We start from the raw sequence: 26,706 nt of genomic DNA on the forward strand, positions 1-26,706 counted from the left end.
TTACCAACTAGCACGTGATACTTATTACATAGTGCCTAACTGCTCATTTTACTCTGACTTGTTTTAAAAGCCAGCACAATATCATATCAATTAGCATCGCATTGGTACCTTATTACATAGTAACTAATGTGTATAACACAGGAATGGCAGTTTGTGATTCCTTATTTTACATGTTACTTATCATTATTAATTGAATTTAAACATCGATGACAGGATAACGTCAAAAAGTATCCAAGTGGGGGTTTAGAGTACATAGAAGCTAATGTTTGTTACAAAGGAAAAGCAGTGGAACAATCTCATGGTTGCTTATCTTCCTTTTTTTAACCTATGAATTTTAATTATTATTTTATGTAAAATAGATAATATGTTTAATAATTAAATTATATATTTATTATTTAATTTATCATTTCAACTCTGTTAACAACTCGCATGTGTTCATGTCAATAAGCATTATTCCTTAGCTACCAACGTATTCGAGAAGAATATTTGAAATGTTGTTTGATGACTTTTTTTTTTTTACTTATTTTACTAATTATTTTGGTAGGTAGTTAGTGTGAGAGAGGAGGACACAGAGAATCGGGTTAGATGGAGAGGGTTGATTCGCTGTGGTGACCCTTGAAGGGAAAAGCTGAAAGGAAAAGAAGAAGGCTTTATTTTGACTTGTTCTAACAACAAGCACACGTTAATGACAGCAAGCATCCAACTGGGACCTTATTACACAGTAACAAATGTGTGTTACTCATGAATAGTGATTTTTGCCTTTTTTCTTTAATGTGCTCCTTTTTTTTTTTTTAAGCGTTTATATCCTACGCTTCCGGGATGTGACGGCTTCAGAATAGAAGCTCGCGAGCGGTGGCGGTCGCTTGGCCTCCAACCCTGCCATTAGATCCTAAGATATTAAAGCGCTCTGATGCCAATAATAATTTCATGATGTTGGTTCGACACACAGGGAGAGTTGCTCTTAACGTCCCGGTATTAATATGCAAATGCGGCGGCGTTCATGCGGCCGGATACTGTGCGCCGTCTTCATCTTTCGCCGAGGAGGAAAAAAAAAAAGCCATTGTCAAAGCGGGAGTGCGTGTTTAAAGTTTCAGTGTTCCGCCTGTTAAATTTTGCATGCTGCTTCGAGACGTCGGGGGGGAAGACGACATCGGCCTCCTCGTCCTCAGTGGGTGTTTTTCTGCAAAGCGGCGTTGCGCGAGTGACAGCCGGGACTTTCAGAAACCCCGCGTATTGGAAGAAATGGCGTGTGTGCGTTATTTCCGCTGAATGCTAACTGGAGCTAATGCTAACCTAGTGGCATGAAGCTGAAGCGCTTCGTTTTTTTCTTAACGGCGATTACGTTCAAGTCTGGGGAAGCACATTTTGCCGTTATACTAGCAATAGCGTTAGCATTAGCATGCTAGCTTGAAAATAATTCCATCGCTTTGCTTTTGAATTTATTTCAACATAACCATAGCCAAATCCAGGTGGTTTCAATAGACAAAAATTCTTTTCAAAGATGGCTGACTGGTGTTCGCAGGTGCCCCAGCGACCATGGTTAGCGTGCTAGCTAACGGTTTGGGATCTCGTCAGACATCGTCATCGTCTCACTCGTCACGCTCTGGAGGCCAGAGTCGAGCCTCCTCTTCGTCCTTGCCGATTCGCTCGATTCCAGCAGCTCCTTTGTTCCGCGGTCAAAGCGTCTGTGGGGCCGAGCATCTCCACACCTCCCTGGTTGCCACGGAGACTGTGGCCGCATCGTTAATTTTTTTTTTTATCAGTCATATGGGAGGCGGCGTGGATGGTTATTCCTGTGATGTGAGGGGGGCGGAGTCTCCAAGGGCTTGTGAAACAGGAGTGGTGGAATCAGCCAATAACATTGGAAGGAGGAGGGAAAAGTCTTCGTCTCCTCGTCTCCTCCTCTGCTTTCCACTGCTGGTTGTCAAGTTTCATCTTGCGATGCCTACAGGGCACTTCGGGAGATGTGGAAAGTCTGCAGTAGTAGCCTGTCAAACTGAACCGCGGCCAGCGATGAAATCATAGATTATGTCATAGGTCCGATTCCCCGTCCCCGTCCGATTCGGGATTTGAGATTCAGGAGTCAGGCTTCCGGATTTAGGCTTCAGAATTGAGTATTCAAGGTTCCGGATTCATAATTCAGGATTGGGTAATCAGGTTTCTGGATTCAGGAATTAGGACCCGTAATCTGGATTCAGGATTTAGGAATCAAGACTCGGGCTCTGGAATATGGATTCAGTTTTTCAAATTTGAGGACTGAGGCTTGAGGAGTCAGGAGTTAGTATTCAGGATTGGAGTGTGGGGATTCAGGATTCAGGTTTTAGGATTCAAGACTTCAGGACCCGGAATCCGTATTCAAAGTCCAAGTTAAAGGACTCAGGCTTGAGTATCTAGGACTCAGCATTCAAATTTCAGGATTTAGGATCAAGATTCCGGATTAAGGGTACAAGACTCAGGCTTCAGAAGTCAGGATTCAGGAATCGGGACTAAGGATTGGGATTCAGGCTTTGGGATTCAGAATCCAGAATTCAGTTTATGGGATTCAAGACTCAGGATTAAGGATTTGGGATCCAGAGTTCAGGTTTCAGGATTCGGGATTCGGGAGTCAGGTTTCCAGATTCGGGATCCTGCTCCAGGCTCAAGGCCTCAGGCCTTAAAAATGACCCCCTGACTGAGGACGGACTTCATAACCTTCCAAACTTATTTTTTCTGTCTTTATTTTGAGTCGTTGATTGATGTTGTGGGTAGAAGCGGCCGGCGGCAGTGGCGGCTGGGCTCGGGGCGGCGGCTGCCAGATGAAAACATTTCATTTGACAAGATTAAGCGGAGCCCCAGGAATCGATGGCATCGCATCACTTAGAGAACAAACCTGACGGAGGAGGAGGAAGAGGAGGTGGAAGGAGGGGGGGAGGAGATAGAGGGGTGGGGTAAGGAGGAGTTAAGGAGGAGGAGTTAGGAAAGAGGATATAAGGAAGAGGAGTTAGGGAGGAGGAGTTCGGGACTTGAGGCCCAGAAGTCACGTTTGCAGTGGAGCAACATTTCTGCAGCGGACAATTTGGTGAGGAGGGAAGAAAGCAAGAAGAGGCAAGATGGGGGATGGGGGGGGGGGGGGGAGCAGTGGAGAAACACTAGTTTGTGGTAACTCCAGATTGGCATGAGAGGAGGAGGAGGGATGAAGAAGGGTCTTCTCTATGTAATCATATCACACTCAGGGGCCGAACTCCGCTCTGTAGACTATTGGAAATCGTGTTTGTGTGTGTGTGTGTGTGTGTGTGTGTGTGTGTGTGTGGTAGGGGGGAGGTTGGAGCCCCCCTCCACCCCTGGAAAGTGCAGCTCCACCCCTCCGCACCCACTGCGGCACTCCAGCATTGAGTTGAAATTGGAGTGGGTGGGGTGTAGAGGCAAGGGGATGACAGGAGCCTGGTAGCCTCCTTTCCCTCAAAGCGATGAAAGATTGCCCCAATGTTATTTTAACACGGCCGCCGCTCGGCCCAGGTTCCACGCCAGCGGTGTCTCGCCCTCACGCCTGTAGTTCCAAGAGGAAGAGCCACAGCAGCCACTGAAGCTGGGAAGTCTGCCTTTTCTTGCCGCCGTTCATTGTGGCTACAGGAAGTGGGCGCTTTGACGAGAGCAAAGAACCGGTTTACGAATCTAGTTGAGTCGCTGGTCCAGGGTAACTCTTTGGAGGAGACAAGCCGGGTAGTTCAATGGCTACTCCGACAGCTAGTCTAATGCCAAGTCATATAAGTCATCCCAACATCAAGTCCAACTGCTCGTCCAACAACAACTCCACTAAGTATCCCCACAAGTCCAAAAAATAGTCCAACAACTTGTACTTCAACTAGTCCAATAATAAGTCTGATAACTAGTCCAACAACTTGTACCTCAACTTGTTCCACAACAAGTTCAGCAACTATGCAAATAACATGTCTTTTTGGCCCCTGGTGGAAGAAGAGGGTCTGTATCCTATGAGTTGCAGATGAGGTGAGCCTGTCCCACAAATCTGGGTTTACTTGAACTAGGAGTCTGATTAAAGAGGCGAATAGCACAATCCGTTCCATAGCAGTAAAATTTTGATAGCAAAGGATAGAAGTCCGTTCCATAGCCTTAAAAGTTTGATACCAAAGGATTAAAGATGGATGCTCTGAACGTTAGCATAAGGGGTTTCTGATGGTATCTCCGGTAGACCTGCAGCGTGCAGTTGCTTGCGTGGTCAAAGCCCACCGTTGATGCTAAATGTTTAAATGAGATCTGGCCGCCGACTTTTTTTTCTTCCTTCCCTCCAACATCGTCTGGGACAACTAGAGAGCAAGCTCCCGGTAAAAAATTCAGCATGCGCTTCCAACGGCGGTGTGTAATCTAGCAGTTAGCGGCCGCCATTAGAGGACCAACCGGTACACAGCGGGGCCAGCCAGGAGAGTCCAAAGCGACGGGAACGACGGGGGTGTTTTTCGCTCGCGCCTTCTGCCGCCGCAGATAAGAGATGAATCCTGGGAGCTGAGGAAACCTAAAAGTTTGATCAGACGAAGGAACATTCGCCAATTCGTCCTCTGGTCGGACATCCTTAATGAAATGTTTATTGCAGAACAGTGACACAGCACATCACCAGGTATTCAGTGCTGAAATACAGAAGGTTTGCAGGAGTTCGGATTTCAGAACGGAGCGTCCAGGAGGAGTTCGGGTTTCAGAACTGAACGTTTGGGAGGAGTTCGGGTTTCAGAACAGTGTCCGGTAGGAGGAAGTGTATTTTCGGCTTCTTGTTCTTGTTCAGGCTGAGCGTGAAACCAAAAATATGCCAAGGTCATCATTCGCAGGTGACATTGTACTGTCTGGGAAGGAAGAGAAGGAAGTGAAGGAAAAGAAGGGCAAAGGGAGAAGGAAGTATGGAATGGAGAAAGAAAAGAAAATGGAGTGAGGGAAAGAGGGAGGTAAGAATCTGAAAGAGAAGGAATAAAAAATGAAAGAAGGAAGAATTGGGAATAACAAGGAATGAAGGAGGATTGGAGGAAGGAAGGAAGGGAGAGTGTGGAAAAAGAAGGAATGAAGGAAGAAAGATGGGAAGGAAGGAAGGCAAGATGAATGAAGGAAAGGAAGGAAGAATGGGGAAAAACTAGGAATGAAGGAGGATGGAAGGAAGGAAATCAGAAAAGAGACATTGGGGAAAGAGGGGGTGAAGGAGGGAAAGAAGGAAGGAAGGAAGGAAGGAGGGAAGGAAGGAAGGAAGGAGTACAAAAAAAGGGAAGGAATGGAATAAAAAACAACGTAGGAAGAAAGATGAGAGAAAGGAAGGGTAGAAGAATGGGGATAAAAAGAAGGAATGAATGACGAAAAAAATAGAAGACGAAAGGAATGACATGCAGATTAAAAAGTAAAGTCTGGGACTCTGAGGAGTGTCAGAGGATGGAGGGATGAGAAAAGAGACAACCCCAAACGATGGACCGATTGAGAGGGAAGGAGGGAGAGACCAGACAGGGTCGTTTAGCAATGAGTGGGCGGGAAGATGGCAGGATGAGGGGAGGAGGGAAAGAGTGACATTCACAGCGGAGGGGTGAGGAGGAGTGGAGTAAATAAGGAGTGATCAAAGGGCGCCAGTGAAGAGGGGAGGTGGGAACAGGGCTCCCCTCTGAGCGCGCTCAGACGTGGCGTGGCGGGTGGGGGGTTTGGGAGGTGGAGGTTGGGGGCGGTGATGCCACGGGTAGAGGACGGGCGGGGATTTGATGGGCGGAGGAAGGAAGAGGGGGGAGGATGAGGAGGTGTCAAGGGAGCTAGGCTACATTGTATCTGGAAGGGCCAATCAGAAGCGGTGAAAACAAGACAAATCGGTCTACATCAGGGAGGAGGAAAAGGAAGATGAAGAGGGTGGGGGTTGTTCTCCATCACCTGGACCTTCAAAGTTGGGTACCGCATATTACATTAGCAGAGATGAGACGATGCGCAGATACAAGGGGAAGGAGGCCCACAGTGTAAACAGATTCCCAGGAAAAAAAAAGATAGAAAGGAAACGTGATGAAGATGTGGAGGCTGCTGGTACAGTCCCCAAAAGAGGGGAGTGGGTAGTTGACCAAACCCACCTGGATTTGCATCCTTAAGTGAACAAGGGAGAAGAGGAGTGAAGGGGAAAAGAGAAGGAGCATTGGTACATTCCATGAGGTGGGACAGGGTCTGTTTGAAAGTTCCAGGCTTCCATGAGTGTTGCTCCAGGCGTGGTCTGCTCATGGTCCTCCAGGTCAGCCAGGGGAGGAGGTGACCATCGGCAATGGAGGTGCCATGTGGCCATAAGGGTGTTGTACAGCATGACAGGCAGAGCGAGGTGTAGCGATTTGATGACCTTGTAGAGAACACTGTTGGCATCTGGCAATACCAGGAGATGTTGTAGGCTACTCAAAGCATCCTGGTGTAAGTGCCATTGATTCTTCAGGCATTTAGTGTCCTCCAGTTGGAGCTGTACAAGAAAAAGTCACCACTATAGCCCTAAAGGCCCTGAGTTTTCATTTTGACGGGAGGCTTTCCAAACCTTCTCCAATGCCTTCAGTGCACTCCTAAGCTCCCAACGCCGATGTCATGGTCAGTGTCAGTGAATGAACCCAAGTGAACAAGGCTTTGAAAAAGGTTGATATCTGGAGCCGTCCAAAGAGGCTAGAAGGTGTTTGATGGATTTACGAAGTGACCAAGGCTTCGGCATGCTTGCTCTACTCAGGTGAGGGGTGCTACATTGGTACACTCAGAAAGTCCAGTTCAGATTGGAGCACAGCTGGGTGTTGTTCACTTCTGTTGTGGTTACGACAGTTATTACGGCCAAACAATTGCAAGAAACAATGCCGGATGAGGTCTTTTGTACTTCTTATACACCAGCACCAAACAATGTACTGGCATCCAGTGTTACAGGATGTACTAGCATCCTAGAATCACTAGCATCTAGTGCCGCAAGATGCACTTGCATCAGTACTAAAGGATGTACAGTACTAGCATCTAGTACTGCCGGATGTACTAGCATCCAGTACTACAATATGTACTAGAATCCAGTACTACATGATGCACTGGCATCTAGTACTGCAGGATGCATGAGCACCCGGGTTACAGGATGTGCTAGCATCCACTACAACAGGATGCCACTTAAATTAAAGATCACGCACGACTTTTGCTGCCAGAATGGTTTCTTGACATCAAGAGTTATTATTACTTTCAGTTACTGCATCTATATTCGTGATGGATATCCAGTAAACAGTAGATACTTCATTCAAGTGTCATAGTACTTTGTTGTATGCACATCCTTTGAAGGTCAGATAACTTGCGAGGCGAACCGGCTGTTGTTGTTTTTTGCGGTATTTGTTAAAGTGCTTGGGCTGAAGGTCGGGAAAGGATAAGGAAAGGGGAAAGCCCTGCCTCTGAGGTGCCATTAAGCAAGGCCTGCTGACTTAAAGGCGAACTCAGTGGGTGGGTATGATTCCCTGCTGTAAGCAAGGAAGGTCTGTGTGTGCGCGATGCATGAATGGCGTCTCTATATAATCTGCGGCCTCCATCAGAAGTCGTCAAACATGCCTTACAACAACGCCAGAACGTTCTCCTCGCACGTTGTCACTCCTGCGCCCGCCGCGCTATGAAATAATAATAGGCAACTGCCGCCTCAGGAAAGTGATGCGTGCAGCGGCTGCACACGGGCCCCCGTCAGTCAAGAACAGCATAAAAAAAACAACCCAAAACCCGTCAGCTCCGTCTTTGTTGGAGTTAGAAATGATAGCGACGGCTGGCAGGCCACTTTTTAAAAAAAAAAAAAACACTTATTTTCTGAATGGAGTTCTGCATTGGCGGTGGTCATTTATAATAGGAGATGGTTTTGGGGGGGGGTTTTGGGGGGCGATGCCGAAGCTGCAGGTGGGCGACTCAGCCGTACTCCGGTTGTCCGAGCTGAAAGGGTCCTGTGTCGGGACATTATGTAATCTCTCTTTTTTTTTTTGTTTTGGCTGCCGCGCTCTCTTTTCATAAGCGGCGGAAAATTCTGGCATAAACAACGAGGTGAAACAGGAGTCGCACCCGAGTTAGAGCCCCGACGAATGTTCTACTGCACTGTCACGAGGTGATTGTGTATTCTGTCGCTGTAATTGTTGGTTAACAATCAGACTGCATTAACACTTTAATATTTCATGGCTTTTGCGTTTGTGCAAAGCATTTAAAAATCTTACTCGAAGTGCATCAACTGCTGGATCAACGTCCTGGTCGATTTATTTTATTCGGAGGCAGGGTTGGGAACCCCAAAAAAAAGAAACATGAGACGTAGTTGTCGATGGAAATGTTTTGTAGTGCACGTTTGAGGCCCGAAAATGTTGGCAGATGACATTATGATCTGCAGTGAGAACAGGGAGCAGGTGGAGGAACATCTAGAGGTGGAGGTATGACTTGGAAAGGAGAGGAATGAAGGTTAGCAGCAGCAAGAATACATATTTGTGGATGAGAGGGACCTGAAGGTGAGGCTACAAGGGGGTGAAGGAGGTCTAAGTACTTATTATCAACAGTCCAGAGCACTGGAGAAGAGTTGGAGAGATGTGGGTGAGCAGATTGGAACATGTGGAGGAAAGTTTCGGGGGTGATGAAATAGTATGAAAGGAAAGGTGGAGAAGACAGTAGTGAGAGCAGCAATTTTGTCTGGTTTGGAGACCCTGAGGAGACGACCGGAGGCAGAGCTGAAGGCAGCAGAGAGGAAGATCTGGAGGTTCTCTTTGGGAATGAGGAGGATCAGGAAGGAATCCATGTTAGATGTTCTGGAGATCAAGTCAGCCAGAAATGGTTTGGACGTGGACGGAGGAGGGTAGGGGAGTTAGTTGATGTGATAGAAGAGGGTGCAGAGGATATAGTTGGATTGGGCGTTTGTGTTAGATGAAGCTAGATGATTGGCTGTGGAGATCCCTGCAGGGAGCAGAATAAAAGAAGGAGGAAGCTACACCTGAATACTCAAACTTCCCAGAACCCCAGTCTTTGTAAACACCTCAACATGGCGAGTAAATCTTCTCTCACAAATGGGCCTCTATGCCATTTAACAAGGTAACGGTTTCCAAGGTGATTTGCTAGACTTGCCCCACTCCGGAGACCGTAAATCACCTGGTTAGAAAAGATGCACCCCTGGTGGCTCGGACACTCGCGGCCCCCGGTGTTGTCGGCGGAGAAGACATGGAAACGAAAGGGAATGACCCCCGCTGGTGTTTGGAACCCGGGCCGTCCTCCACCCACGGGAAGTGAAGTTTCTGTTTTCTGGAGATCTAGTGATCCCTGGTGCACCGGCACTCGTTGCGGTTGGGCTGGAGTGTAAGGGGTCGTGTCGACAACGACCATCGCATGAGAAGCCCGACTTTGAAATGGAGCTCCTGTGAGAATCTGCCCGACTGACGTGTCCTGATGCATCATCTCCGTGAGCGAGGAGGGGAAAAGAGGCTTTCCGAGATTAAACCCAATTTATTTTTTAAGGTCGATCGAGCGAACATTAGAAAACAACATCACGGCAGCTCAGAGGAAACCTCCAAGAACCAAAATAACACCCGCCCATCGCCGGCTACCTAACCAATTCTTCTCATCCTCCTCTGTTTTCAGAACAAATGCGGTCAACGTGATGTTGTTGATCCGTGTTCTTGGATGGGATAAGTAAGAAAAAGAACCCATCTGATTAGCTTAGCGTAATGATACAATATCTATACGGCTGGAAAGAAAGAGGTGGTGCAGCAGTAAGCTTTGTTCTTGCAGCAAGAAGGTCTCTGGTTGGATTCTCTGAGGATGGCGTTCCTGTTTAAAGTCTCCATGTTCTCCAAGTGTCCAAAGACATGCAGGAAGTTCACTGGAGACCACACATAGCCCAGGCTCGTGAGTGAGAGGTTGAGTGGTTGTATGTCTCTGTATGACATCTGAATGAGGGAGCAAAACTTGTATGTCCATATGAGCTGATCAGAGGGTGGCTGGTTGTATGCCTCTACATGTGGCTTTGTGATCAATCTGGGGTGAGCCCTGCCTCTTGCCTAATGACAGCTGGGATACTATTTGTTAGCAGAATGCTAAGGCATTAGCATCTGTAAGCTATGTTAGCCATTATTTGGGATGTGTCATCGGTACTTGCGACTCGCTCAGAATCCTGAGTGGACATTTATACCGCTGTAAATGTTCCACCCCACAGTTTCACCGGCGCTTCGCTCGGAGCGCGCTCACCAGCGGCGGGAACATTTCTCTCCCAAGTTCCAACCGGAACTAATGCCTCCTCGCTTCGGTTTTGCGCAACCGTGGGCAAAGTCCGCCTCATCTTTCTCAGTTTGCCAGCTTTCATTTATTATGCGTGCGTTTGTGCTGCCGCCGCCGCCGCCGCCATGGTGCTGGCGGCGGCTTCGAGAAATGATTATTTTTAATTCCGTCTGAAGGTAGGGCAGGCAAGACAAGTGGCTGCAGAGGGAGGGGGGGCGGAAAAGGCAGATAAAACAGACAGAGGTATGTGTTTAACAAGTGTTTCATAGTCGGAGTACTGATCTGGGATCAATTGACACTCGCAGATCAGAGGGGACGGCGTGATCAAGGGAGGCCTGCGGTCACTGAACCTAGATTAGCTGTCGGAAAGGACGGGTAATTAGCAAGCCCGAGAAAACGCTGGGAAACAGATGGAGGGGACGTGTAGTGGCTAGTCGGAGGAAGAGGAAGAAAGGCTGGGGATGTCAGCCGGATGACTAAATTGAAGGAAAATAAAGGTGAAGGAGGAGTGAGGTGAAAGAGCCAAACAAAGAGGATGCAGGAAATACGTTTTGCCCACGTCCCACCCATACCACCGCTATCGATTTGGTAATCCTGGATTCTGACAATCTTCCTCAAGTCTAAATCGAGTAAATTTCACGCCTTATATCCCCCAGGTCCCAGACAAGCTGGCAACGTGAAAGTGCCGATTCGCAAGGTATTTTAAACGGCACCCCCTTCTGGCACTGGTCCGTCAATCCAGTTTGTTTCCAGTTGATAGAAGCGTGCAGCTAGCTGCTTCCTGTGCACCGTAAAAACTGCCGGTGACATCGTAGGAAGCTCCGCGCGTCGCCAGCCCGCGTTTTGTGAGTGTAACTGCAGGGCAACTGATGTTTCGGCGCAGAAATATGGGCTCTATCTTTAAAAGCACATTAAACCGATCGCTAAAAAACTAAAAGGAAATAGTGTCGGGTCTTTAATGTGTCCTGGAGGGGGGCGGTGGTACAAAGTATAGCGGGGGTGGAGATGGCGAGGGGACCCATAATATACTGTGCCCGGGCTACCGGGCTACACAAGAGTCCGGCGAGATAAGTTAATAATTAGAATCAACCGGGTACAAATAAAGTTGTCCTTCCACGCGGAAGTTGCACTAAATCCGAAAAGGCAGTAACGAGCGAATAAACGAACAACTTCACATTTAAAATGGGATTCTGGGGAAGGATTGGGTTTGTTATCGGGTTGGGGGCGGAAATGTTTGGTGGCTAACATTCATACTCTTCACTTCTCGATGAGGGGATTGTTCCCGATTACGGTAATTGGGCGTAAATAAGGTTGACCTTAAAATGGTGGTTTGGGGCTTTGGGTTGTAGTTAAAATAACCATAACAAGAAAATTACAGTGGAGTTTCATCTGTGAACGGGAAAAAAAAGAAGGTTAGCATAATTCATAGCGGACTTCATGACGGTATACACTCCCAGCTGGAATTTGCATCTCATCGCGGCGCAGAAAATGTTTCCCTCTACGACAGCGTGGCGGACGCGGCTAATTGCGTTGATTACCGTGTCACAGCGCAGTCGTAGATTTCATAACGTGTTATTAACGCACACCCTTTCCCTGAGGCTGATCAAAGCAACCCAGATGGGCACCGGAAGAGGTGGAGGTGACGGGCAAGGAGACGAAGACGGGAGGGAAATCAGGACAGAAGTACCGGGGGGTGAATATCGGTGTGTAACTGATGTACTTCGCTCCGGCAATGCGGGTCGGCTCCCGCCGACACCCCTTCCCCGTCTTGTCGATAAAGCAAATTTGAATTTGAGGAAGCGCTGGAAGTGGGAACTCGGCCGGCGAGGCATGAAGAGGCGTTGGGGGTTGGGTGCGGATGAAAAAGGAATATATATATGTGTGTGCGCTCGGTATGTGTTGCAGGAGTATTTCCATTTTCGTGAATGTTTGAAGTTGAAAGAGCAAGATGGGGGGCGGTGGGATGGCGAGGAAGAGAAGGGTAAGGGGAGGAAGAAGTCCCAAATGTGCAGCTGTAACCACATCAACATTTGGGCCTCCAGGAGGCGTCTTGTCTCGAAGCCGTCCGAAACGGCACCGGCTCTCGCAAGGATTCCTGGGACTGCATTTACGGGCGTGCCCTCTTCGTGACGGCCTTTTTAAAGCGGTCGTCAATCCCCTTTCATCAACCGCGAACCGAGTGCTAACCTAGCCTTAGTACCTCTCCAGCGCGTCACGCCGAGATACGCCGTTAGCGCCACAAATACGTATCGTTTTCAGGGTCACGTGACCTCTATTACGGCAGAACCGACTCCGGGCGATGAGGTTGTCGCGTCTGGTGTTGTTCGTTTACGCGTCACGCCACCTGCTTTGCAAGTGTCTGCTAAATTGTAGCAGCTAATGGCACTCCGAGAAGGGTCTCCTGGGTCGGCGGCGCCGCCCCGACTCTCCTCCCCGTCCGAAGGGGGGACGTCATCTGGCGTCTCCGTCCCAGAGCACGAGGCAATTTGTCGCCGGGCTGTTCTTCGTCTGTGGCTCCCAGATGGCGGAGCGAGCCACCAAATGGCGCCGGAGCGGCGGCGCCCCTTCCTGTCAGGGATCTTCTCATCATCTGTGAACAAAGACCGAGTGTGGTTTCGTTCTTTTCGTCCAGCGTTATATAATCCGGCGTTGTCCGCGCAATGCCGCCGCGCTCCTTCCCCAACCGCTGTCAGCTGGCGGTGTGGTTCTCCTGGCCGCTGCCCAGGACCCGGCCCCACCGGACCTGTCTTGAATTATTCTTTTCATTTCCCTTTCAAAGGGAAACTCTTTGCCGGCATTTACATTCAGTGCGCCGTTTGCTTCCCTGACGCTTTTCGCCGGCGAAGGCCATGATTACTTGTGTGAAAGAGCAGCAGAGCGATGTTTCCATTACCTGCCGTGTCTGAGAAGCCCGGGGAGGCGGAGCCTATGATTAGATCGGCGAAGATCCGTGTTTGTGATGTCTTTTGATGACTTACATCACTATATCTAAATCTATACCCATCTGTGTCTATATCTACATCGATATCTGTATTTATATCCATATCTACATATAGGATAGGATAGGATAATACTTTATTGATCCCCATAGGGGAAATTCTTTTGTCACAGCAGTGCAACAATGATAATATCAATAATTTCGAGTATAAATCTAAACAAAGATAAATAAAAGAGACAGTTAAAAACTAGCAAAAGACATCCAGAAAACATAGACAGCAAAATGAACAGGGATAAAATTAGACAGCGGAATGAAAAAAAAAACTACATATATATGTATATATATATATACACACACACATTTGTAGCTGTGTCTTTATCTAAATTTATATCTGTCTATGTCTGTATTTATTAATTTTTCTATTCCTTTCTCTGTCTATATCCATATCTGTCACTACATTGACATTTATATCTATATCCCTATCTTTATCTTTGTTTGTGTCTCTATTTATATCTATACCTATACCTTTATCTGTGTCTTTATGTTCACAGCCATGTATATGGCTATATATCTATTTGTATCTTGTTTCTACCTATTTATTTATATTGATATCCATATCTGTGTCTATATCTAAATCTAAATCCATATTAACTTCTTTTTCTATATCTATATCTATATTTATAATGTGTACCTAATATATATCAGTAGCAATATCTATAGCCATATGTGCATCTACAACTATCGATCTATCTATCTATCTATCTATCTATCTATCTATCTATCTATCTATCTATCTATCTATCTATCTCTAATAGATAGATAGATATCTCTACATATATATATATATATATATATATATATATACATATAAGTATATACACACACACACACACACACATAAACAAACCAAAACAAGCAAAACAAACCAAAAACAAACATGTTGGATTGATGGATTCCACTTGGCTTTCGGTCATTTTAAACAAGTGGACAGGGCAGTCATTACCATCGCGCGCACACACACACACACACACACACACACACACACACACACACACACACACACACACACACACACCTTCCTCATCCGTCCTGATAATCGCCACCCCTTGTGGAAGCTGTGCAGAAGCGTGCGCTCTAGTGCGACCTGTTGCCGTTTTATTAACATCGCCGTGGATGAAGGAGCTCCAGGAGGTGCCTGCACCGTTGTCGCCGACCCACCCCCATCCCCCGAACCCCCCCCCGATCAATGCAGACCCCCGAAACCCGATATCGCATCAGATGAATGCGGTGCGTAATTGAAAAAAAAAAAAAAAGGGGGAGAGAGAATATAAAAAAGCGAGAGCGAAGCCCCGAGTCTGAAAAGATTAAATGTGTCTGAGGTGTAAGAGAGAACGAGAGGAGACGGAGGAGAGATGAGGGGAAGGGAATTAAGGAGACTGATAGCTGAGTGTTGAGTCCAGGGGGCATGAAGTGTGTGTGTGTGTGTGTGTGTGTGTGTGTGTGTGTTACTCAGAGGGAGTAGCTCATGGAGACAAATGTAGTGACCTTGCTTAGTGATAAGGCAGTGAGATAAAGCGGCGTCGGAAGTGAATAGCTGGGAAAAACAAAACCAGGCGCGGGACAGACGGACGGACGGACGCGTGGATGGATAGATGGCGGAGGAGGAGGAGGAGGAGATGACACAGCGCGGATATTGAAGTATGCTAAGTTTCCGCGACCTCCCGATGTGGAAACACAAGGAAGCGATGTGCCGACACAACCACGGCAAACTATGAACTTCGGGCTTAAATGTGAGAAAGTCGTAGTTATTGAGGAAACCTGTTAAATAAGCAACTGAGAAAGAGAGCGGGTCGAAGAGTTGGTGCTTGGAGCCTGAACGAGGTGGCGCGGAAAGAGGCTAGAACACAAGGTACCGCTCAGGTTAGCTCGTAGGGGGACATGCTAGGGAAAACATGGCGGCTCGGGTTTTGAAGCCGTGGGACAAAGAGTTGCCCGGGGAATTCCGAAAATATCCGTCTGGTTGCTAAAAAGGAATCCCCTCAATGTTCTCGCTGCCGTCGTGTAAGAGTGATGCGCCGCGCCACAAGCTTGAGAGTTAAAGGAATCCATTATGGTTCCTTGCTTCCCGTTCAGCAATAAGATGGCAAAGTGGCTGGAACGGCTGTTTCGTAACCCCCCACCTCGCCCCAGGTCCAGGTATTTTTGGTCCTAAGCCGTTCAATTATTCAAACAGCCAAATAATAGGCTTTTAAAGCGCGGCGTCTCGGAAACGGCTCGTCCGCCAGAGAGCCTCCGGGAGGACTCCGGTGCAGCGTGAGGTAAACTCCTATTCTAGAATGACTCAGTTCAAGCGCAGCGGGAGGGCAGAAGGTTGCGGCACCGTTGCGGTGGGACGCTCGGGAGGTCGCGCTACCGGGGCGTGAAGGCGGGCGCGGTGGCGTCCTGACGAGGGGATTTCGCATTGTCAGGAAGCGGCTGCTTGGCAACTGACGACGCAAAATGTCAGCGAGATCCCCGTTAATAACGGAGATTCATTTTCTGCTTTTTCGGGTTTGATCATCATGCGAAAAAGACGGGGTAAAAAAGACGGGCGCTGACCCGCGCCGGCTCTGACATTTTTTAAATGCCACGAGGACCTGAACTTCGCCGGCAAAAACGCACAGCTCACTTTCGGCACTACCGTAGTTTTCACGACTCCGGGTCACGGGGATTAGCATTCACCGTAAACAGGAGCTGCCTATTTAGTACTACTAAGTTTTATTTTTCTGCTCGCACCATGTCCCAAAATGTTACCTTCCCTGCTACGTTTGTCCGCCGTTGTTTGCAACAGTAGAATCGCCATTAGGTAAAATATACCTGTTGATAGAATTTCTTGACTACTTAACCAACTTAGTCCCTCACTTCTCAACCAAGGGCTACCTGACACCAACTGATAACCTATCACCTAAGTATCGTACAACCCTCCGCCTGAACACCTGACTACTCAAACATTTGACAAACCTGATAACTGATCATCTGTCCACCTAACTATCTGACAGCTCAACCACTTGACCAATTACTACTTAACCACCCGATCACCAGATAACCAATCACTTGACTACCCGACCATCTGAAAACCAGCCACCCAACTACCCGACAACCCGATAACCAACCACCCGACAACCCAATAAACGACCACCAGACCGCCTAACTAACTGACAACGTGACCACTTGACCCCTGTCTACCGAATAACTGACTGCTGGAATATTCGACCACCTGACTACTTAACCATATGACCACTAGATAACCAACCACCTGACTCCTTGACTACCAGGTAACCAACCACCTGACTATCTGATGCCGTTATAGGAAAAGCCAGTCGCACACTTGTACACTTAAGAGACTGCGGGTACAATTCACCCATTGGCAGTTCTAGTGCGAACGTAGGTGCTAAAGCTACTTATTCATATCGCCTTGACTTGCATGCTATGTTCTTTAGCTATCTTTTCATAGTTGAAAATTAGCAACCTGAGGAGATGTACGGATGTACGTGCGGAACTTTGACGAGTCGAGTTCTTCCGAGTTTTAAATATGACTGTGGTGAAGAACAGTCCAGGGAACCACCGGAGTCCATAGTAACTGCAACAATGGCTACCAGTGGCTTCCATTAGCCATACAATATCTGAACCCCGCTAACCCGGATTAGCGACAAAATCCGCCGCGGCGTCCACGTCAGCAAGTCGAGTCCTTTTTTAAGCTAAACCGCTGTTTGTGTTGCTGTCTGTCTCCTTTGCATGGAAAGCAAAGAGAATGAAAAAAGAAGGGGTGGATGGAGGGGGGGGGGTGATTGACGGATAGATGGAGCGGCGTTCGGAGGGACGGGCAGCGGTGGAGGCGGGGAGACGGGTGGCAATCATGCCGGCGGAGACACGGCAGAGGTCAACGCTGTCACGGAAACTGGTTATTTCGTAGCATTTCATCATCATCCTCCATCTCTCTCTCTCTCTCTCTCTCCATCCCCCCATCACTCCCTCCCTCTCATTGATGATAAAGCCATTTACGTCTCTCTTATGTTCCTCGCCACCGCCATCCTTCTTTATCTCTCCGCTCGTCCTTCTCGCTATTTACACCTCTTGCATTCTTTTCCTTTCCCCGTCCTCCCTCATTTCCTCCCTCCTTCTCAATTTGTGTTTCTTCTTGTTTTTCACCCCCCCTCACCATCCTCCTATCTTTCCCCAGTCCCTTCCTTCCTTCACACAACCCTCACACCTCCTCTCCCATGGTGTGTTTCTCTTTTATTTATCCCTCCGTCGCGCCGCAACACCCCCTCTTCACTTTTCTTCCCCTTCACCTTTTCCACCCACCCATTCTCCCATCCTTCTCCATGACCTCTTGTTATTCTTCCACTCCGCTCGGCATGTTTCCGCTCCTTCCCTCCTCCCCTCCCCTCCCTCCCTCTTCCGCCGGCAGGCAAATGCAACGAAATTAATTTTTTTTTTTTGCAATATTAATACCGAACAGGTCGCCGCGGTGAAATCGGAGCGACGCAGCAGTAAAGTTGGGAAAGTTTGCACAAGACACGTTAATGATATGAAAATAGGTTAAACGCTTTAGAAAGGCAAACATTAAACCCGCCCTTCTTTTCCTCCGCTTGCAGCGCTGAGAGACAACCGGATCCAGCTGAACGTCTCCACGCCCACCGAGCTCTCCATCACCATCTCCGACGTGCAGCTGTATGACGAGGGCGAGTACACCTGCTCCATCTTCACCATGCCAGTGCGCACCGCCAGAGCCACCGTCACCGTGCTGGGTGGGTCTCACGCACACACAAACACACACACATAAACACACACATACATTGCGGTACATAGGTTGCCTAATCAACTGGAGAACAGTTTCAAACCCCTAGCAGCAAAGCCAGGACCATGTGTGTGTGTGTGTGTGTGTGTGTGTGTGTTTTGGGGGGTTATGTCTTGCACCACCAGAGCCACTGTCATCGTGCTTGGTGGGTCTCTCTCTCACACACACACACACACACACACACACACACACTCACACACACACACATACTCACACATACATTGTGGTACATAGGTTGCCTAATCGACTGGAGAACAGTTTCAAACCCCTAGCAGCAAAGCCAGGACCGTGTGTGTGTGTGTGTGTGTGTGTGTGTGTGTGTGTGTGTGTGTGTGTGTGTGTTTTGGGGGGTTATGTCTTGCACCACCAGAGCCACTGTCATCGTGCTTGGTGGGTCTCTCTCACACACACACACACACACACACACACACACACACATGCATGCACACACACACACACACACGTACACACAGTGTTAAATAACATACACACACAAAAGAATACACGCATCGCATTATATAGGTAACCAATCCTAGAACCCTGTGTGTGTATTTTCTTTTTCTGGGTGGGTCAAACACAAACACACACACACACACGCACGCACCACTATATCGAACAGTTTCAGACCCCGAACTACTGTCCCAGGACCCCTGTGTGTGTGTGTGTGTGTTTTATGTTTTTCCGTGTTTCTCCAAACTTTATTGAAGTGTGGGAAGAAGTGCGTGCCTGCTCGCCACGGTGGTTAACCTGATTCCACCCCTCTGCCCGCTGTCCCTGTCCTCCGGCACCCATCCCTCCGTCGTCTCCTCATTGTTTCTTTTTTCTCCCTTTGCTCTCGCTCTCAGCTCGCGGCGGCGAGATGACATTTTTTTTTTTTCCGTCTTCTTTGAGGCCTCCGTGATTGATTGATGGCCTGAAAAAATCATCCCGACGGCTCTCTTATCTTCTCCCGCAAATTTGCAGTGAAGGGGCGGGGGGGGGGGGGGGATTTGAATGGATTACTCGGTTTGCGACGTCGCTCTCTCTCTCTCCTTCTCCTCGGTTGTCATTTTTGAAGAACGAGGGTTTGGGTTTTTTTCTGTTCTACCCTTTTCTCCATCTCAGACGACCGCCCCGCCACCCCCCAGAACACGACTTTGAAACCACTGCGTAATAATGTGCATTCACCTTGATACGCCGTAATGACATTGCATTAGCGGGGAGGCGCCGCTCGTAGCGGGACGCGCCGTTCTGAAGTTAGCGAGGCGTCCCGGCGCCACCTGGTGGCTGGATACATCAGCATCACGCTCAGAGGAACTCTGCACTACAATTCGTAGTGAGTACAACATGCAGTAAGCTACAATTGGGGTTGGTTAGCTTGACATGCTAAGAAGATGCTAACCAACAGAAATGTGTGTGATTATCCTAGCCATCCTAGTGAACTCACGTTAAGAAGAAGATGTTCCAGACTCAGTCTATGCACATTATTTCCATGCACGTGATGCGTGCACGTTGCTTCATCCGTTCATGTTGATTAAGAGCTGGATGACCCGGTCCGAAGGCTACTATATCCTACTCAGATGAACTCGTAGTGTGGATAAGCTGCATGCAGTGCTGGTTAGCTTGAAATGCTGAGAAAATGCTAACCAATGGAAATGTCTGTGATTATCCTAGCCGTCCTAGCAAGCACATCCCTTTAGGAGAAAGATGCTCGAGGCTAATACCTTACACTTTTATCCATGTTGTGCACGTGATGCATGCATGTCACCTCTTCCGTTCATGTTTTTTGAGAGCTGAATATACCATGGCTAATGCTATTATATCACACTCAGAGAACCCCAAGTGCAGCTAAGCTGCAAGCAGTGCTTGTTAGCTTGAAATGCTAAGAAGATGCTTCCCAATGGAAACGTCTGTGATTACCCTGGCCGTCCTAGCAAGATCCCTTTAAGAAAAAAATGCTCCAAGCTAAGTCTGCATTCCATGTTGTGCACATAATGCGTGCACGTCGCTTCATCCGTTCATGTTGTCCGAGAGCTGGATATACCTTTGCTAACACTGTTATATCACGCTAAGAGGAACTCATCGTAGGGATAAGCTGCAAGCAGTGCTGGTAAGCTTGAAACGCTAAGAAGATGCGAACAAATGGAGACGTCTGTTATTATCCTAGCTGTCCGAGCGAGCATGTAGCTTCATCCATTCATTTTTGTTTAAGAGCGGAATATACTGTTGCTAAAGCTATTATATCATGCTAAGGCAAACTGTAGTGTGGCTAATCTACAGGGAGCCCTGGATAGCTTGAAGAAGATGGTCTATGCTGGGTCTTCTCACGTGCATGTGATGTGGAGGGTCTTGACTCGTTGTTCCGTGGAAACTACTAAAAGCGCAGTGACCCTGTGATGTCGGGGATTATCTAGCATTTCGAGCGAGATCCCTTCAAGAAGAAGACTCTCCAGGTGGAATTTGATTGGGAAAAGGAGAGGCAAAGCTGGTTAGCTTGAAATGTCAAAACAATGCTAACTGCTAAAAACGTCGTGGGACTATCATCATGCTAGCCGCTGTCTTACAATACGTGCAATTTATATTAATACGGAGATGTTATTAGCATGTTCTGACAGTTCCCATAGTGGTAAGTAGCGTCCTGGGGAAGCAGGGCTTGATGGGATTCAAGCTAATCGCTGTTTCATTTTCTCCCTTTCAAGCATTGATCTTTATTAATCTGCTAACTCCCAGTGCGTTTTCCACGTTTTGGTTCTGGAGTACGAGGAGGGAGTACTTGGCACATGGTAGTACTGTAATGCAGCGGCTAACTAGCGTGCTACCGCAGAGGATATGGGGAAGACGCGAGGGAAACAGCTGGTGTGAAACGCCGCTGCCGCCGCCCCTGGCGCCTCTGCCGCCAGAAGTTTTGGCGGGAATATTTCCTGCCGACATCTCTCTCCTCAACCAGGACATAAAACTGATAAAAATGTCTGAAACACTGCTAGTGTTTCTTTGGCCTGGCGCGTTAGCATCAGAGGGAGAACTGATTCGGTCATGTTAGTTTCAGGACAGTGAGACTGGATTCGGGCGTTCCTATTGGATGTGACATCACATCCTGTTTTTTTCTTAATCCCTCCAGGATTTTCTTAGATATCCTGGAGGGATATCTATCTATCTATCTATCTATCTATCTATCTATCTATCTATCTATCTATCTATCTATCTATCTATCTATCTATCTATCTATCCATCCATCCATCCATCCATCCATCCATCCATCCATCCATCCATCCATCCATCCATCCATCCATCTATCCCTTCATCCATCTTTCTCTCCCTTGTATCTATCTATCTATCTATCTATCTATCTATCTATCTATCTATCTATCTATCTATCTATGTATCACTGTGTTCTAATATTCTGTCATTCTTTAGAACTGGTAATTCTCTGTCATCCTCAGCAGCTCCCTCTCTCTCTCTCTCTCTCTCTCTCTGTCAGCTGATCCGTCTCTATTCCCTTTGTATCCTTCCATCCATCCCATCACCCCCTTCTATCATTCTATTACTTCGCTGTCATCCAAATGATCACTCTATTCCTCTGTCTCTCACTTCCATCGCTCCGCTTACGTTCCGTCTAATGTTCCACATTCACGTCATCCCACCCCTCCGTTTTTCACTCTCTCCATCCTTCTATTTAATATTCTACCCGTCCTCCTATTTGTTTCCCGTCTCGTTTATTGCCACCGTTGTTCCATCCCTCCATCCCTCCGTCCGTCCGTCTCCATCTATTATCAACGTTTTGTCGCGCCGAGGTTCCACTCGTCTTTCTGTTTTCATCCTTTCATCCGTCATTCCCCGCTTGGCTTGCACTCGTCCGCCGTTCTCTCGTCCCCCCGGCGCCTCTGTTTGTTCTGTCGTTCATTCCCCCATCCCTCCATCCCCCCATCCCGGCCCTCTGTTTACGTCTCTGTCGTTCAGTTTGCTTTCCCTTTGTTGTGGTTTCATCGTGTCCGTCAATACGTGGGTTCCGCCGGGTTCTCCGCTTGTTTTACCTCCCTCTTCATCCCCTTTTCATACCTCCTTCACCCCCCCCATTCCCCCTTTTATCCCCCCTTCATTCCCCCCTTCATCCCACGTTCAACCAATAGCTTTTCTTCTTCCTTCCCGGATCAGTAATTGGCACATCTTGTCAATTTTGGTGAGAAAAGATCTAACAGGATGAGTGTGTGTGTGTGTATGTGTGTGTGTGTGTGTGTGTGTGTGTGTGTGCGCGTGCGTGCACGCCCCCAATCCCAGCACTGTCGTCTTCCTGTCTGAGAACCCCCCCCCTTCACTGTTCTCCATCGCTCTTCACCTCCACAGTATTTTTTTTCCCCTATAGCAGACACCAGCAAACACGGCGAGGGATTTTTTTTTCACCAGTGTGTGTGTGTGTGTGTGCGCGCGTGTGCGTGTGTGTGTGTGTGTGTGTGTGTGTGTGTGTGTGTGTGAGAGAGTTTGGCCTTGCCGTCAGTCCGGCACCCTCGTGGCAGCTCCACGCTGGCGACCTTCTTTGACCGAGGCAGTCTGTCGTCACATTATCCATCCATCCGTCCATTATTCTAACCATCTGTCCATCTCTCCATACATACATACATAAATTTGTCCATACATGTAGTCTTTTCTGTATCCGTCCATCCATCCATCCATCATCCATCCATCCATCCATCCATCCATCCATCCATCCATCATCCATCCATCCATCCATCCATCCATCCATCCATCCATCCATCCATCCATCCATCTATCTATCTATCTATCTATCTATCTATCTATCTATCTATCTATCTATCTATCTATCTATCTATCTATCTATCTATCTCCCTTCATCCATCTTTCTCTCCCTCCCTCCATCCATCCATCCATCCATCCATCCATCGACCATCTTTCCGTTGGGCCATCCATTGTACAATCAATTCGTCCATCCATCCATATACCATCTTTCTGTTGGGCCATCTATTGATCGATCGATCCACCCGTCCGTCCGTTCGTCCGTCCGTCCATCCATCCATTTGTCTGTCCTTCTCTCCGTCCATTTATCCATCCGTCCACTCATCTGTCTCCATAGATGTGACGAGAATACTGTATAAGTAAATGGAGCAGGTATCTCACTCCCAGTTTAGAAAAAGTGGAGTTTTTGTATCCTACGCTAAACAAGTCAAAATCTGTTAGTGTCTGCGGCGTTAGCTGCCGAGCCATCAGGGCTCCAGTGCGACGCAACCAACACAACTCATGAATACAAATACTCAGTCGTGAGATGTCCGGGACTAGATCAGAGCCCGGTGAACCGGCGCATAACTAATGCTAACCACAACATCATCGTTATTTCGGAATGCTAACAGTGCCAATTAGCGGTGTAACAAACAACCCTCAACACCACAATTACAAAATGTGACGACACGTGGTCAGTATTAACCCATGTGGAGGACTTGGGCTCAGCATTAGCATCGTGGTTGGTGCGCTTAAGAAGTAGAAAAGAGACAGCAAGATATCCGGAAACTACTCCATATAAATGATGAATTTACCAGAGAGTAAATGGAACATGTGTCTCTAATTGGAAGATGTATAGTTTTTCTATTTTAGCTGTGCATGGAAAATGTTAGCATCTCCAGCATAAGCCGTCAAGCTATCGGTTCATTGGAGCCAAGTGAGCAGGTGGACAACTTCAAAGCAACAAATAATGATAAACCTGTATGGAATAGTATCTTAGCGGGTAATTGAGGCAGAGAGCGATTAATGCTGACGTCAACTCATCATTTCACAGTGATAACAGGGTCACTTAGAGGTGTAACAACTACCCCATGAGCCGTAAATATTGTAGTAACGGAGAAGGGGATCGGCGTAATGCTTGGATTCAGTGTTGACTCACCCAAAAGACTTAGTTAGCGTCGTAGTTAGCGCACATGTAGGAAACGCACGGCAAGACACAAGTAAATCACAACACATTAGCCAACAAAGTAACTGGAACATGTTTCTCACCCTGTGTTTGGGATAAGTGTAGCTTTTGTTGCGCTAAACAAGCAGGAGACTGTTAGCGTTAGGAGTCAGGGCCAGGACGGTTGCCGAATCCGTCGGTATGCTTTTCAAAATACATCCAGCGTTGTGAAAATCTGGCTGGAATGCACCTGCTGGGTCCCTCCTCGCCTCGTGCCAGGCGTGCTATTGTTAGTGCCGCAGCTAACTTTCAAACCCCCCCCCCCCGGTCTCCCCAGGTGTGCCAGCTGAACCGGAGATCACGGGCTTCGAGACGGCGGTCCTGGAGGGGGAGAAGGTCACCCTGACCTGCACCAGCACCGGCAGCAAACCCCCTGCCAAGCTGCGCTGGTACAAGGGCGCCGAGGAGCTGGAAGGTGAGGGCGCCGTCGCACCGTCGGTTTGGGGGTGGGGAGCGCACGAACACGTGCACGAGCGCGGGAAGTCTGCACATATGTTTCTGGCAGCCCTCAGCATATTGTGTGTGTGTGTGTGCGGCCCTTTGTATGGGTGTGTGTGTTGTGTCCTTGCCACATTGCCTGCTGTGTGTCCTAAACCGGCACTTCCCGCTGGCGGGTATGTGTATGTGTGTGTATATGTGTGTGTGTGTGCTTCAGCCGTCCCCGTCACTCCTCATCCTGCGAACAAGTGTGTGTGTGTGTGTGTGTGTGTCTGTGTGTCTGTCTGTGTCTAAATGGTTTCAACTTATTGAGCACTTTCACTCCTTGCGGTTTCAAAGTGCTTTACACTGGATTACAATCGCATTGAGACCATTTGCGCGTGCACCCACACCCACACACACACACACACACACACTCACAAACACACGGACACACGCTCAAGGCACGAAGCAGACCTATCGGGAACATCGTGGGATTCATTGTCTTGCCCAAGGGCACTTTGGCAGGCAATCGAACCACCAGGTTGGAGCGACGTTCTGGTCTACTGACTACACAGTTTGTGTGTGTGTGTTTGTGTGTGCATGTGCACGCACACAAATTGTCTCAACTTTCACACCCTCAAACCAGATAGCATATACACACACATAGATGCAAGGCACTGCCGAGGCCAGCGGGGGCAACTCGGGGTTTAGTGTCTTGCTGAAGGGACCTCCAGCTTGCAGACACGGAATAGAACCCCCAAACTTCTGATGAAGGGACACTCGCTCAACTGAGCCACAGCCGGCATGTGTGTGTATGTGTGTGTATGTGTGTGTGTGTGTGTGTGTATGTTTGCTTGCGACTGGGCACGGGGAGAGCGGGAAACGGTGCCGGAAAGATCTGCCGGAGGGATAACGGCAGAATCCGGCAATAAAAGGAAGGGCGGCAGTGAGGATAAAGAGATGAGGTTTAACAGAGAGCGGAGGTGCGGGAGCTTTGCAGGAGGTCAGCTTGCTCTCTTGTTGCAGAGGGATGCCAGGAATAAGCAGTTGAGCAGCGGCGGCGGCGGCGGCGGCGCTGGCGTGTGACTCATGTTGATGCTAATGGCACGGTGGAGCCTCTCTAATTCGCACCCTCCTCTTCAAACCTCGCTTCAAGGCCGCGCTGCTTCCTCCAATAGCGACTCATGCTAGCATTAGCAGAGGCCAATTCCCGCCCCGCGTCGACCGGCGCGTCAGACTTCTCCCCTGCTGCTAATGCGCCGCCGATGTCTTGATAAGGCTGTGGCGCCTTGGCAGCCGCTCGCAGTAATCACGGATGGAGACAACAAGGCGAGAGAATGCGGGAGGAGCAGAGACAGAGCCGCCCTCCGGAGGACGGATTATCCGTTGTTTTTGTTTCGGCTGAGCTAAAGACAGCGTGGCGGGGGGGGGGTTGTTGGTTTTTCAAGAAAGAAAGAGGGATTTTCTTTTTTCCAAAGGCTCGTCTTGGACAAATTTAGAAGACGACGCTTTGTGTAGTTTGTCTGGTGAACGGCGGTCGGACGGTTGGCGTCTCCTCGCCGCCGCCGAGCTCTGACGTCAAAGTAGCGCCGAGTTTCGGTAAACACTTTATCTTTCTTTTTTTTATTTTTGTTTTATTTTAAAATTCAGAAACAGCAGAAAAACAGACCTCCATCTCCCCAGCGAGGGTGAGAGGGGGACAAACCAGGTGTGAGTAATGTGTTCAAGGCCTCATCCGGCCGTCTTGCAATTACATCACAGCAATCAGTCACACACACACACACACACACACACACACACACACTCGCACACATACACAATGGATAATCACGTGCACAGCACTCATCTCCTGCTGAGGAGCCGAAGAGCAACACAGGTCACAGTAATATTATTGCAGTCCTCCCATCGTAGCGATGTGTGTGTGTGTGTGTGTGTGTGTGAGTGCCTAGGAAAAAAAAGCCAATACAGCGTTGTTCACCGCCGCTTCACAGTCAGTTTCGCGCTGACTGTAAAAAAAAAAAAAGGAGACAGGAATGTGTGTGTGTGTGGGTGTACATGTAGTGTGTGTGTGTGGGTGTGTGTGTGCATGTAATTGTGCGTAATTGTGTGCACTTCTGCATCAGCTGTGCGAGCAAGAGCGCAAAGACAGCCACGGTGTGAGGCCGGTGAGAAAACAAGGGAGGAGGAGGAGGTGATGGGAGTGACTGAATGACCACGTTTGTGTGTGTGAGTGAGTGTGTGTGTGTGTGTGTGTGTGTGTGTGTGTGTGTGTGTGTGTGTGCGTAAAAATAGACTTAGCCAATTGCGGCATACAAACAGAGCAATGAAGGCTGCAGAGAGTCGACGGAGGAAGAGGAGAGG

The 26,706-nt window shown here is 48.3% G+C and overlaps 1 protein-coding gene across 3 annotated transcripts in view; it reads left to right on the forward strand.

Annotated features, from left to right (window-relative positions):
- The window catches only part of cadm3 (cell adhesion molecule 3), a 79,959-nt gene that overhangs the window by 32,723 nt on the left and 20,530 nt on the right, over positions 1 to 26,706 (forward strand). For all 3 annotated transcript variants that reach the window (XM_086153502.1, XM_086153501.1, XM_086153504.1), the window contains exons 5-6: positions 17,791 to 17,943; positions 24,203 to 24,340. In XM_086153502.1, the coding sequence (XP_086009628.1) occupies positions 17,791 to 17,943; positions 24,203 to 24,340 (291 nt within the window). The remainder of the gene's footprint in view (positions 1 to 17,790; positions 17,944 to 24,202; positions 24,341 to 26,706) is intronic.

This window comes from Fistularia commersonii, chromosome 10 (assembly GCF_037954325.1).
Source record: "Fistularia commersonii isolate RoL2024-O1a breed Wild chromosome 10, RoL_Fcom_v1.0, whole genome shotgun sequence".
NCBI classification, from domain to species: domain Eukaryota; kingdom Metazoa; phylum Chordata; class Actinopteri; order Syngnathiformes; family Fistulariidae; genus Fistularia; species Fistularia commersonii.